General features: G+C 41.1%; 1 protein-coding gene across 1 annotated transcript; it reads right to left on the reverse strand.

Annotated features, from left to right (window-relative positions):
- Nucleotides 1-576: 576 nt before the first annotated feature.
- On the reverse strand, nucleotides 577-5,509 carry LOC108362576 (uncharacterized). The gene is made up of 5 exons (XM_017615607.1): nucleotides 5,475-5,509; nucleotides 5,079-5,295; nucleotides 4,291-4,479; nucleotides 1,515-1,679; nucleotides 577-615 (listed from the first exon to the last, which is right to left on the reverse strand). Exons 1-5 carry the CDS (start codon nucleotides 5,477-5,479, stop codon nucleotides 577-579), a joined length of 615 nt encoding a protein of 204 aa, XP_017471096.1. The 5' UTR covers nucleotides 5,480-5,509.
- Between the last annotated feature and the right edge of the window lie 8,976 nt (nucleotides 5,510-14,485).

Raw genomic sequence — 14,485 nt, forward strand, 5'->3', positions numbered from 1 at the left:
AGCGAATCGAAGAAGAGATATCTGTCCTCACTGCTACGGTGGTTGAGTCGTCTGCCCGCATATCTGTCTTGGAGGGGAATGTGCAAAAGGCAGAGGCGGACATCGCTTGCATTAAGAAGGAGTTGGAAGGTGTAATGCCACGGAAAGCTTCACCTGATATTGCTGACGATGCTGTTGCTTTTGGTGTACCCTTTAGAGAAGGGGAAAACCTTAAGAGTATTTTTAACCAGGTTGGTCTTTCTATTGACTTCTTGACTCCTCAAATTAAGGATATTTTCCGCACAAAACCGTCAAGTGAAAAACTCAACAGTGCGATTGTGATTAAATTTCACTCCCCTCTCGACGGTAACCGCACTTGACGCGCCTTTAGCGAATATCGCAAGAAAAGAAAATCGGCAGTTCCCCTTCACCCCCTTGGCATTGCTGGCAGCTTTCATATTTTTGAGAGCNGGTAACCGCACTTGACGCGCCTTTAGCGAATATCGCAAGAAAAGAAAATCGGCAGTTCCCCTTCACCCCCTTGGCATTGCTGGCAGCTTTCATATTTTTGAGAGCCTCGCCAAGGAGAATAGACGTTTACTGCATGAGGCCATAAAACTGCGTCGTGAAGGTAAACTGCTAAAGGTGTTTACGTTTAGGGGTTTTGTGCATGTGAGAGATGACAATAACAAAAATAATAATAGCACTTCAACAAAGTTAATCAGCGAAGATGACCTGCTGCCGTTTCGTTAGATATATTGTTATGCATATATTTTCAAATGTTTTTTGTTGTATTTTATATTTTGTAAAAATAGCGCAACTTGCGTTTTTTTATTTCTGTTTTTCGTCATTTCTTCACTATCTTAAAGCTGCTTTTGTTTTTGCTTCTTGCAATTGTTATGACGAACAAATTAAGTAGCGTTGATGGTAATAGCCTTGCAGTACTGAACATTTTATGCAGCCGACAGAAAGGCTCTAATGTTGTCCATTTTAATGCGCGCAGTTTAAACAATGAGAAGATGGATGTTGTTAGGGGGACTTTTGAATATTCGAGTATTGATGGCTCAGTATATCCAGTAAAAAAACTGTGGTGAAGTCCTTTATGGGGATAAAGTTTCCAGAGGTGAAATTTTAGGTAGCACACAATTTCTTACACGCATGGTTGCTTTTCAGCACTCATGAAAGAAACTTAAGAAATATTTGAAAAAAAAGTTCATATAGTATATTAATTTTTGAAAGAAATACCATATAGTGTATGTACTCTGGTTAATAATATCAAAAAATGTATTAGAACCACCGTTTAAAGTTATATTTGATACAAATTAATATTGCTGCCCCGATCGCTCTGCGCCTTGCCACTGAATAATAGATTTACTAAAAATTACATCCCTGGTCCTTGTTCTTTCTGTATCGCATCGTGGTGAATTCACATTTCTCAGAAATTTGACAACAAAACAAAACATAGCGAGTATTTTATTTGCTAATTTCATAGAATCTGCCTGGGTTTGAGCAATGTCCAGAAATTTCTTCTGGACTTCGCTCTCATCCTCCTCTCTCTTTCTCTTCAAACTCCTGCGCGCTGTTTTCTGCGCAGGAGTTGTAGGGGTGTCGCAAGTAGCTTCGCAAGTAGCTTCGACGTAGGACTCTGGAGATATTCTCTCAATAATTTCTTCCCCGTCCTCAAGGTACAATTGAAGCTCCTAATGGTAATAAAAACAGTAATCTTATCTTATCTTATCTTATCTTATCTTACTAATATAAATGTGAAAGTTTGTATGTTTGGATGTTTGGGAAATCATCACGCGGAAACGACTGCACGGATTTGCATGAAATTTTGCACGCAGATGGCTTATGGGCCGGATTCGTTAATAGGCTATTTTTTTAAGAGTTGCCACCTGTTAAAAAGTTTAATTTATTTAATATGCGGGAACGGCTGAATGGATTTGCATTAAAATTTGCACACAGATAGCTTATGACCTAGATTGGAAAATAGGCTACTTTTCTTAAGAGTTGCCACCTGTTAAAAAAGTTTCATTAAATTAATACGCGGAAACGATCGAATGGATTTGCATGAAATTTTGCAGGCAGATAGCTTATGACCTACAGTGGAAAATAGGCTAATTTTTTGAAAGAGTTGCCACCTGTTAAAAAAGTTTTAATTAAATTAATACGCGGAAACGACTGAACAGATTTGCATGACATTTCGCACAGAGATAGCTTATGACCTATGTTGGAAAATAGGCTACTATTTTAAGAGTTATCACGTATTAGGAAAGTTTAATTAAATTAATACGCGTAAATGACTGAACTGATTTGCATGAAAGTTTGCACACAGATAGCTTATGACCTAGACTGGAAAATAGGCTACTTTTTTAAGAATTGCCACCTGTTTGAAAATTAAATTTTGCTCAAAGATGGTTTATGACCTGGATTGAAAAATAGGCTACTTCCTTAACCGGTTTTCCGATCAGAACGAAATTTAGTACACTTACTACGGATTTCGGAAGGATGGTCTTAGACTGAAAGTAAGTCCGATAACTCAAGGCCCCTCCCATACAAATTGGAATTTTCATATTACATACATATCTCTGGAAGTATTTGTGGGAGAGAACTGAAACTTGGTATAGTGATATGTATGTGAAATCAATGTTGGCATTAATCGATTGATGTTTTAATTAGTTAGTTAATTCGATTAAATTCAATCTGATTACAGTTAATCATGATTAATTTTAATCCGACTAAACAGTTAATCGTAACCGCGATTAAAAAATTAATTTTTAATCATTAACTCTTAATTTGATCAAGTAGGTTTGGTGATTAATTAAGTTATGCTGGAATTTCCCTGTGCACACAAAGCAAGTTAATCCGGTATGGCTAAGTCGGGTTTCCTCATCAATCTGAGCAATTTGGTGTGCATTTTCATTAAGATATATACCAACAAACGTTTTACAAACTAGGTTTGTAAAAGTTCCCAGTTTATGTATTACTAATAACAATAATTATAATTTTTTTATATTATGTGCTTTTTATAAGCGTAAAACACAAAATAATTACTATAACTGGTGTTTGGTTTCAAACTCGGACAAACTAGACAAATTAATCAGATTTTATTTTTAATTGGATTAACGATTAATGTTTTAAATTAATTAAACGTAATCGCAGCCAGCGATTAACGATTAAAAAAATGTTATCATTAATCGTACAGTTGATTACGACTAATTAATTTTAATCGTCAAACGCGATTAACATTTTAATCGTTAATGTTTAGTCGTTAATCAGATTAACAGTTTGCCAACACTGTGTGAAATCATGTTCATATTCACGGAGAAAAATGGACGTTTTTGGAAAAGAGGCGTAGCACCTCCCATACTGACTGAAAGTTTCATATTGCATATCTCTTCAAATGTTTGGGGTAAAGCACTCAAGCTTGGTATGGAAATACATATGTATGTATGTATGTGAAACTAATACCATACTCATGGAGAAAAATTAGAGTTATTGGAAAAGGTGGTGTGGCAACTCCCATGCAAATTGATTTTTCTATGCTGCTTATCTCTGGAGGTGTTTATTGCAGAGGACTGGAACTTGGCACCGAGATGTGTATACAAAATTAATTCCATACTCATAGAGAAGAATTTGCGTTATTCGAAAAGGGGACATGGTTCCTGCCGTACAAATTTACTGTTTTATACTGCTTATCTCTAGAGGTGTTCATGGTAGAGTACTGGGACTTGGTACTGGGGTATGTAAAATCAATTCTAAATTCATGGAAGAAGATTAGGGTTATAAGAAAAAGGGGCGTGGCACTTCCAGTACAAATTTACTTTTTCTTGCCACATATCCCTGGAGGTGTTTGTGGAAGACAGAACTAATTTCATTAAATGGAAAAGGGGGAGCCGGGTTCGACCTTATAATCTAAAGCTCTCTTGAGGCATTTGCTACAGTAATGAGAAGTGGTATTTTATCAAGGCCAGGTTACTAAATTTGAGTTGGAAATATTAGAACTCGCCGTGGCACCTCCAAGAAGGTTTCACGTTCACGCGTCGTATACCTGGAAACATTTTAAGGTAAGCTTAGAGGGATTGATATATTTCGTATGCCTAGCGCGCAGACAAGATTTTATAATTTCATAGCTTTAAACGGCCTTAATACCTTAACTCGCTTAAAAAATAACGAGCTATAACGAAACGGGCACAGAAATAAAATCTAACATCATTAAATTATTTTTCCTATTTGTATAAAAGCGCGGGGTGAAACTCGCGGGTATAAGCTAGTTAGTTATAAGTTTGAAATAGCTTAATAAAAACTTACATCTTCCATTGGCACATTTTCTGCCACGGATTGATGGCCCTCTATATAGTGGCTGCCAATAATAGCAACCACACGCTGCTCCAGCTCTGTTTGTGGAACCTGGTTGATGGGCCTGTTTCCGGTTATGGCCTGCTGTCTCTTGCGATCGCGCACCCGATTACTGGTGCGACTTTTTAAATCACGCCATACCTTTAAGTAAAAAAGATATACATACATTAGTGTTATCAATTAATATGAATACATACGTATATACATATGTATGTAGTATCTGCCAATAAGGAAAAACTGCTAAAGTTGTTTCTTGACTTTAGTGTTAAGTTATCATTTCTTGCGTATGCTTGCCAATGGTAGCGTTAACCTATAAACACTAGGNGTGGATACATACGTATTACATATGTATTTAGTATCTGCCAATAAGGAAAAACTGCTAAAGTTGTTTCTTGACTTTAGTGTAATGTATCATTTCTTGCGTATGCTTGCCAATGGTAGCGTTAACCTATAAACACTAGGAAAATTTCATCCCCTTTTCGAATATACCCGTCAAATCTAAACAAAAAACTTCGATGGATTTTAACTTATAACAGTAATGGTGCACTATATCAAAGTCATTGTCTAACTTAGATATTTTACCTTATTGGAATAGATATTTACTGGCACTATTTAACATATAGAATGCGTAAAAACGTCAATCTACGTGCTAATGTACGTATACACAAAAAGTGGAGCTTTGTCCAACTCAACTCGCACGCACCGCTCCTTGTATTAATGACAAATTGATTACTACTTACCGTGCGCCATTGATCAGCAGACTTCTGCGCTCCTCCCATAGCGTTTAACTTAGTCGCCATCTCCTCCCACTTTTTCTCATGCTCCAACTTCCCATGGAGCCGCTGAAACTTTCCGGCAGCCAGTCCCGGGTTCTCGAGGAAAAAGTCCACCATTCCGCTGAGTTGCTCGGTTGAGGCCCGGCTTCTTTTAGATGCTGCTTTGCTCGTTGAGGACATGCTGAAAATATACAAATGTAAATTATCTACATATAAATAATAATTAAATATACTTACTTCATTTATTTTCATAAATTTGCATTCGAACTAGGCGGGAATTGCAATGTTTTTTTTGCAATCCTCTGCGTTTTTCGTATATTTGACGTTTAATTTTCAGAGATGCCACTTTCTATNACTTACTTCATTTATTTTCATAAATTTGCATTCGAACTAGGTGGGAATTGCAATGTTTTTTTTGCAATCCTCTTTGCGTTTTTCGTATATTTGACGTTTAATTTTCAGAGATGCCACTTTCTATCAATTTAAATAAATACCAAAAGTCAGCTGTTTAGTGTTGTTAAAGATACGTTAGTGAATCACACTGTCGTTACTGCAAACAACAAAAATTGCTAGTTTACAACTCGACAAGTCGCGTTGTTAAAAGTTAGTGAATCCCACTACTGCTTACATATGTTAATGCACATACATATGCATTCAATTCCATTTCATTTCGTGTTTACTCTAAGTATTTCGTATCAACCCTCAAAATATTTGTGCCTATGTTTCTGCGCTACCCGCGCCGGCAACTATAGCAATTACAGCGTATCGGTTTTTCACTTTGAGTGTTGCACACACATGCGTACATATATACCTATGTACTCGGTTAAATAAAACGTTTGCTTCGGCGCTCAGCTGGAAAGATTTTTCACTCGTTCCAGTTTCTTATTAGAATCTGTATGTATGTATCAATTTGCGCAGCAAAATGAAATTTAGTTAACGAGCAAAGTGCATGTATTCAGTAGCCAAACGACAACGAATTTACTCCGAACGTTGTATAAATGGTATTTATGTAAAAAGTGATTACAATTTTCGGTTTTCGTCTCCTATCTGAACCGAACTGACTAAGTTTTTGGTGGCCTAAAATACACGGCTTCTACCGGTTTACATAAAGTTTAATCAATAGTTGGTGTGCGTATATTTGTAGTACATACAAACACTTGTATGTGTACATCAGTGAAGTTTAGTTTGTGTTGGCGTTGAACCAAACAGTTTTTTTAAATTGTTATTAGAATTTGTGTGCATGTATGTATCAAGTTGCTAAGACCCCTTTCAGACACGTTAAGTCTTGATTTCAAGTCTGCCCGTTCGTAGGTGAAGGAGGTGAGATGAATGTACTATTCCTCTCTCTTTTTACCTCTGTCGCCTGCGAACCGAGCAGACTTTAAAGCAAGACTTGACGTGTCTAAAAGGGGTCTAAGCAAAACGGAGTTTAGCTAACGCGAATAGTGCGTTTGCCCAGTAGCAAAACAGCAACGGATTTTCCCAGTAGGAAAAAATAGTACATCCTGACTTACTCCGTACGATATCAGTCAATACTATTAAGGTGCATACAATTTTCGGTTTTTATCCCAAATTTAAATCGAATTCAATACTTTTCGTTAACCTCAAATATACTTTGAATTTATTCAGCACTTGTTTCTGCTAAGAGCAAATTTAATTATCATACAAAATTACAATTATTTCTAAACGAAGCTTTTCCAATTGTGATATACATATCACCCGTAGATAAGACGTCTGGTATTAAGCTTCGTTCAATAGTTTTCGCTAAATTTTTTGGCTGGTAAATAAGCAAAGGAAATTTTTTCCCAAAATCTTCCAAGCCAAGAGCTGAACTATAAATGACCTATTATCGCAATTGCATTGGCCTACAAAGTCTTTGCGCTTAAGTGAAACCTCTTATCACTTGAGGCCATTCCTTTCGTGCTCTTGCTGTTTATCCAAATTTAAGGGCGTAACTTTTTTCTATTCCCAACATTAAAAGTTCATTCTTATCCAAACATGCCAGTCGCTTCCGCATTAATGGCGAAGTTCATCTTCGATTCCAACAATGTAGTGAATTTCTGCTCTCACTTCGACAAAGAAGATCCAGAAGAACAGACTGATTCTGTACTTGATGTAAAGATGCAAGACCTCCAGTCTCGCTGGGAAATGCTGAGACTTTCATACGAAAAAGTCTGTATCGCCGATGACAGATCGATTTCTTCCAAATTCAAGGAAAAAGCGCACACTAAATTTTAAATGTGCGCGGACGGTTATTATATATGCAAGTCTCATATCTTAGACCAAATGAAGGTTTCCCAGGGCAGCTCAAGTGACACCCATGGCACATCCCGTCAATCTACTTCTCTCATCGATAATTCGAGACCTTGTATAAAGGTACCCCGTGCAACACCCTAATATTTTATGGTAGCTATGAAGATGGGCCATCCTTTCGGGATATGTTCACGGCCGTATACCTTAACGATCCCAAGCTCACACCTGCGCAAAAACTATACCACTTGCGAAATAAAACCCGGGGGAAAGCGGTTGCCATAGTCAAACACTACAAATTATGCGATGAAAATTTTACTCTCGCCTGGGAAGCTCTAAGGGCCCGATTCGAAAACAAACAAAATTTCTTCGGTTTCATCCGAAAACAGCGAAGGTATTCAGAAAGTTCAAAACACGATCAATGATTGCCTTTCGTGTTTAAATTCTCAAGGAATTTCCACAGCCAACTGGGATCCTATACTTATATATATTTGCTCTACCAAACTCCCAGAGGAAACTCTTTCTCTATGGGAGCAGTCGCTGAAATCCAGAAAAGACTTACCCAAATGGTCACAGATGGATGAATTTCTTACCAGTAGGTATGAAGTGGTAGAACGTCTGCACAATCATAACGCCACGAAATGCCGTAGTTCACTCCCACACAAAACGCCTCAAAAGGTTCAATCGTACCACTCCAATGAACACCTCTCGTTCACATGCAAACCTATGCCTGATATTTTTCCCCGAATTTAAGAAACTTAAAGTTCTCGAAAGCACCAGGTTTGTGGAGCAAAATAAGTATTGTACCAATTGTTTAGCATACAATCATACTCTGGCAGATTGCCAAAGTTTGTTCAGATGTCTACATTGTAAAAGATCTCACCAGACAATGTTACATCCATATCAATCCAATCATAAGCCAGACTCCAAGGCACCCGTCAGGAATCCATCTGCAACATCATCATCCACAAATCCAAGCCCATTGTTGCACACCCAAACTGCTGCACTCTCAAGTAAGTCCAGGCNGACAATGTTACATCCATATCAATCCAATCAAAAGCCAGACTCCAAGGCACCCGTCAGGAATCCATCTGCAACATCATCATCCACAAATCGAAGCCCATTGTTGCACACCCAAACTGCTGCACTCTCAAGTAAGTCCAGGCATCCAATACTCGACATTACTGAAGGCAACTCCGAGGAATCTCCTACGTCCTCAGCAGACAGTAATCCCCATATCCAAGTGAAGAAGAACAGACTGACTCTGTACTTGAAGTAAAGATGCAAGACCTCCAGTCTCGCTGGGAAATGCCATCCCCATATCCAAGTGAACTTCTCTACCAACCATGAGAGCACGCTACTTCCAACAGCATTAGTTCACATTGATCACTTGGGTACCCTCTTTTCCCTACGCGTGCTCATTGATCAAGGCTCGCAAAAAACTTTCATTTCTGAGAAAGTACAAAAACGGTTACAAATACTTACACACAGAGAAAACCTTTCTGTAACTGGAATGGGTGGCAAGATAGTGGAAAATTCCAACCGTGTCTGCCACATTACCCTTGTTTCCAAAGATGCAACATTCGCCTCAACTCCCGAGCGATTGTTCTTCAAAAACTAACAAGTTTTCTTTTAACATTTGACAAAAAAAAAAAACCGAATCTCGTAGAAATCAAGGATCTAGACCTTGCTGATCCATATTTCTACACTCACGGTCCAATCGATATGGTAATAGGTAGTGACCTAATACCAGAAATACTCCTTCAAGGCATCAAACATCAGGTCCTGGGAAACCTTCTCGCGTAAAATACAATTTTCGGCTGGTATTTGAGTGGTCCATTAAAACCGAATTCATGCTTCGCTTACCATACGCACGTGGTAGCAGACCCAAACGAAAGTATTGATTCCCAACTTAAACGCTTCTGGGANTTCCAAAACCGAATCTCGTAGAAATCAAGGATCTAGACCTTGCTGATCCATATTTCTACACTCACGGTCCAATCGATATGGTAATAGGTAGTGACCTAATACCAGAAATACTCCTTCAAGGCATCAAACATCAGGTCCTGGGAAACCTTCTCGCGTAAAATACAATTTTCGGCTGGTATTTGAGTGGTCCATTAAAACCGAATTCATGCTTCGCTTACCATACGCACGTGGTAGCAGACCCAAACGAAAGTATTGATTCCCAACTTAAACGCTTCTGGGAGTTAGAAGAGATATCAGAGCCCCATCCACCTTCCGCTGAAGCCCAATTTTGCGAAAAAGTCTATCAGGAACAAAACTTATGGGCAGAGCGATGGACGCTACGTAGTCCGGCTACCATTTAAATCAGATTTCTCCTCAAATCTCACTCTGGGTCCATCTCGGGCTCAAGCAATGAAGCAGGCGCTTAGAATGGAGCATATGCTCAGTAAGAACCCGAGTCCACCCGAGAATCGTGTATTAGACGAATATCTACATCTCGACCACGTGAAAGTCATCACTCCCGAAGAAATTGGTCAAAATGGAAAGTTCTTTTCATATGATCTACCCCACCACTTAGTAGTTAAACCAGACAGTAAATCCACAAACGCCCGTTTGGTATTTAATGCCTCAAAACCGGCATCTGGTACGTCTCTTAACGACATACGTCACATTGGACCTACTCTACAAACAGACCTCATGTCTGTCATTCTAAATTGGCGTCTGTATAAACATGTCTTTAATTGACATACAAAAAATGTATTGTCAAATTCTCTTGCACGCAGACGATCAACATTACCAGCGAATTATCTTCCGCAAAAAAAAATGAAACCAAGTGAACCGATTTTGCACTCAAGACCGTTACCTTTGAAGTTAATTGCGCTCCATTCGGACTTTGCACCAGTTGGTAAATGACTCAAAAGACACTCATCCCTGGGCCAATTGAATCTTAACAAAAGTAACTTATGTCGATGACATATTGTCAGGTAGTCACGATCTCCCGGCTTGCGTCTTCTTCTTTCTTTATTGGCGCTTTAACCGCCTAATCTATTTTGGCAGAGTCCAAAACAGCACGCCAGTCATTTCTCTTCTGTGCTAACTGACGCCAATTGGAAATGCCAAGTGAAGCCAAGTCCTTCTTCACCTGGTCTTTCCAACGCAGAGGAGACCTCCCTCTTCCTCTGTTACCAGCATCACGGCCCGCGTTGAATATTTTCAGAGCAGGAGCGTTTCTGTCCATTCGAACGACATGGACAAGCCAGCGGAGCCGCTGAATTTTAATTCGCTGCACTATGTCTATATCGTTGTAAAGATCATACAGCTCATCGTTAAATCGTCTGCGATAGTCGCCATCACCAAGGCGTAAAGGTCCGTAAATCTTTCGCAGAATCTTTCTCTCGAAAACTCCAAGAGCCGCCTCATCAGATGCTTTCATTGTCCATGCCTCCGCGCCATAGAGTGTGATCCTTTTACGACGAGAGAGGACTTTACTTCTCAATTGCCTACTCAGCCCAAAGTAGCACTTGTTGGCAAGAGTGATTCTCCGTTGGATTTCAAGGCTGATATTATTATTGGTGTTAATGCTGGTTCCCAAATAAACGAAGTCGTCTACTTTTTCAAACTTGTAACTGTCAACATTGACGTGGGTGCCAAGACGCGTATGCTCTGACTGTTTGTGTGATGACAGGAGATACTTGGTTTTGCCCTCGTTCACCACCAGACCCCTTCGCTTTGTTTCTCTATCCAATCCCGAGAAGGCAGAACAGACGTAGCCCTTGTTTTTACCGATAATATCGATGTCGTCGGCATACGCCAGCAATTGTACGCTCTTATAAAGTATTGTGCCTGAGCGGTTCAGTTCTGCGGCTCTTATTATCTTCTCCAACATAAGATTAAAGAAATCACACGAAAGGGGGTCCCCTTGTCTGAAACCTCGTTTGGTATCAAACGGCTCGGAGAGGTCCTTCCCTATTCTGACGGAGCTGGTGGTATTGCTCAACGTCATTTTACACAGCCGTATTAGTTTCGCGGGGATACCAAATTCAGACATCGCGGCATAAAGGCAACTTCTCTTCGTGCTGTCGAAAGCGGCTTTGAAATCGACAAATAGATGGTGTGTGTCGATCCTATTCTCGCGGGTCTTTTCCAAGATTTGGCGTTATGTGAATACATGATCTATGGTGGATTTTCCAGGCCTAAAGCCACACTGATAAGGTCCAATCAGCTCGTTGACGGTGGGCTTCAGTCTTTCGCACAATACGCTCGATAAGACCTTATAACCTATGCTTAGAAGGCTAATTCCGCGGTAGTTGGCGCGTATGGCGGGGTCGCCTTTCTTGTGGATTGGGCAGAGCACACTTAAATTCCAGTCGTCGGGCATGCGTTCATCTGACCATATTCTGCATACGAGCTGATGCATGCACCTCATCAGCTCCTCGCCGCCGTACTTGAATAGCTCGGCTGGCAGGCCGTCAGCTCCAGCAGCTTTGTTGTTTTTCAGCCGCGTAATCGCTATTCGTACCTCGTCATAGTCAGGCGGTGGGACAGCTACTCCATCATCATCGACTGGGGACTCGGGTTCGTCTTCCTCACTACTTTCAGCGCTGCTACCATTCAGTAGGTTATAAAAGTGTTCCCTCCACAATTTAAGTATATTCTGGACATCGGTCACTAGGTCGCCATTGTTGTTCTTACAGGAGTTCGCCCCGGTCTTGAAACCTTCCGTAAGTCGCCTAACCCTCTGGTAGAATTTTCGGGCGTTCTTCCTGTCGGCCAGCATCTCAAGCTCTTCGCACTCACGTATTTCGGCCTCTCTCTTCTTATTGCGGCAAATACGTCTCGCTTCCTTCTTCAGTTCCCTATAACGGTCCCACATGGCTCGAGTTGCGCCCGATCGAAGCGTGGCCCTGTAGGCGGCATCTTTTTTCTCTGCGGCTTCTTGACATTCCTCATCGTACCAGTTGTTCTTTCGGGCTCGCTGAAATCCAACTACTTCTTCGGCGGCGGTACTTAATGATCGGGAAATGTGGTTCCACTGCTCGCGTACGTCGGATTGTTGAAGAGTGCTCTCAGAGAGCAGGTGTGTGAGTCGAGTGGCGAATAAATTGGCCGTCTGTTGGGATTGCAGCTTTTCGACGTTAAGCTTTCCTTGCATTGTTGGGCGCACATTTTTTGCTGCACAGAGGCGGGTGCGTATCTTGGCTACAACAAGATAGTGGTCCGAGTCGATGTTTGGCCCTCGGAGTGTACGTACGTCCAAAACGCTTGAAGCATGCCTTCCGTCTATCACAACATGATCGATTTGGTTTCTCGTTTTTCGATCTGGAGACAGCCATGTAGCTTGGTGGATGTTCTTATGCTGGAACCTAGTACTACATATTACCATGTTTCGGGCCCCGGCGAAGTCGATTGGCCTCAGTCCGTTATCGGATGTTTCGTCGTGGAGGCTGAATTTTCCGACAGTGGCGCCAAAGATCCCTTCCTTGCCCACCTTGGCATTAAAATCGCCAAGCACGATTTTGACATCGTGTCGGGGGCAGCGCTCATATGTACGTTCCAAGCGCTCATAGAAGAGATCCTTGGACGCCTCATCCTTCTCTTCCGTCGGGGCATGGGCGCAGATGAGCGAGATGTTGAAGAATCTAGCTTTGATGCGGATTGTGGCCAGACGTCCGTCCACCGGGGTGAACGACAGTACTCGGCGACGGAGTCTCTCTCCCACCACAAATCCAACACCGAAAATCGCGCTCCTTTACATGGCAGCTGTGGTATACGTCGCAAGGCCCTAGGCATTGCGTGACTTGCCCCGTCCAACGCATTTCTTGGATGGCGGTGATGTCAGCCTTTGTCTTCCCGAGGACATCAACCAGCCGGGCAGAGGCACCTTCCCCATTAAGGGTCCGGATATTCCAGGTGCATACCCTTAAATCATAGTCCTTTATACGTTTTCCGTGGTCGTCATCAGAAAAAGGGGGTCTCATCCGAGGATTTTTAGATTTTTTCATTGGGCGGGGTTTTAACGTAGCGGGACCCAAACCCAGCGGACGCGAAGTTTTACGCCTTCTCACTTTAGCTGCGATTTGAACCGTACGCACAAGAATCGCTTCTGGCCACTCCCAGGTGAATGGCAGTCAAAAGTTTTCCACTTCTGCGCACGGAACCATCCTCCGGCTTGCGTAGAAGCACAATTTTAATTAATTAATTGTTTAGTTTTTTGCTGGTTTTCCGTTAAAGAAAATAACAGCTAATCATTCAGAACTCCTCAATTANCTTTCTGCTGGTTTTCCGTTAAAGAAAATAACAGCTAATCATTCAGAACTCCTCANGAAGTTTTCCACTTCTGCGCACGGAACCATCCTCCGGCTTGCGTAGAAGCACAATTTTAATTAATTAATTGTTTACTTTCTGCTGGTTTTCCGTTAAAGAAAATAACAGCTAATCATTCAGAACTCCTCAATTATATCCCAACCGAAGACTTGCTCGATTCGGACTTCCTTAAATTTGATTGCTCCAGTTCGACCAAAACACTCGGCATCCGTTGGAATGCATTAAATGATTCGTTCTCGTATTCCATCGAATCAATGAAACCACCTACAAGTGCTACAAAAGACAGATTTTATCCTCTGTGTCCAAACTTTTCGACCCCGCAGGGGGGCTTGCGCCCATAATCATACAAGCGAAAATGTTTTTGCAACAAATATGGCTTGATAGGTCGGAATGGGATGAATGCGTTAAACCTCTTGCACTCCAAAAGTGGGTCCAATGGTTGTCCGACTTACCCTATATCGAAACCATTCATATACCAAGATGGACTGAATTTTCTCCAAATCATAAAGTCCAGTTTCACGGTTTCTGTGCTTCTGAGAAGGCATATTGCGCAACAATATATCTCCGAAGCCATTCAAATAATGCAGTTTCGTCATGTCTTCTATTCTCCATAACCAAAGTCGCCCCTTTGCAAACAGTGAGCCTTCCCCGCTTAGAGCTGTGTGGTGCAGTCCTGCTCTCTACGTGTATCAAAAATTATCTCAATCAGCTTCCTCTTAGAGATACAGAGATCTGTCTATGGTCTGATTCATCAATCGTGCTGTGGTGGCTCGAGAAACCACCTTGTACGTGGAAAGTTTACGTTGCCAACCGCACATCGCAAACAATCC

The sequence above is a fragment of the Rhagoletis zephyria genome, unplaced genomic scaffold, assembly GCF_001687245.7.
Source record: "Rhagoletis zephyria isolate East Lansing unplaced genomic scaffold, Rhagoletis_zephyria_1.1 Rzeph_scaffold_01040, whole genome shotgun sequence".
NCBI lineage: Eukaryota > Metazoa > Arthropoda > Insecta > Diptera > Tephritidae > Rhagoletis > Rhagoletis zephyria.

Bases quoted from the DNA above. Each gene is read 5' to 3' on its own strand.
- LOC108362576 (XM_017615607.1), bottom strand. The intron at 1,680-4,290 runs GTAAGTTTTTAT...TATTACCATTAG, and splicing joins AAAATGTGCCAATGGAAGAT to GAGCTTCAATTGTACCTTGA. The intron at 616-1,514 runs GTCCAGAAGAAA...CACCTTTAGCAG, and splicing joins GAGAGGAGGATGAGAGCGAA to TTTACCTTCACGACGCAGTT.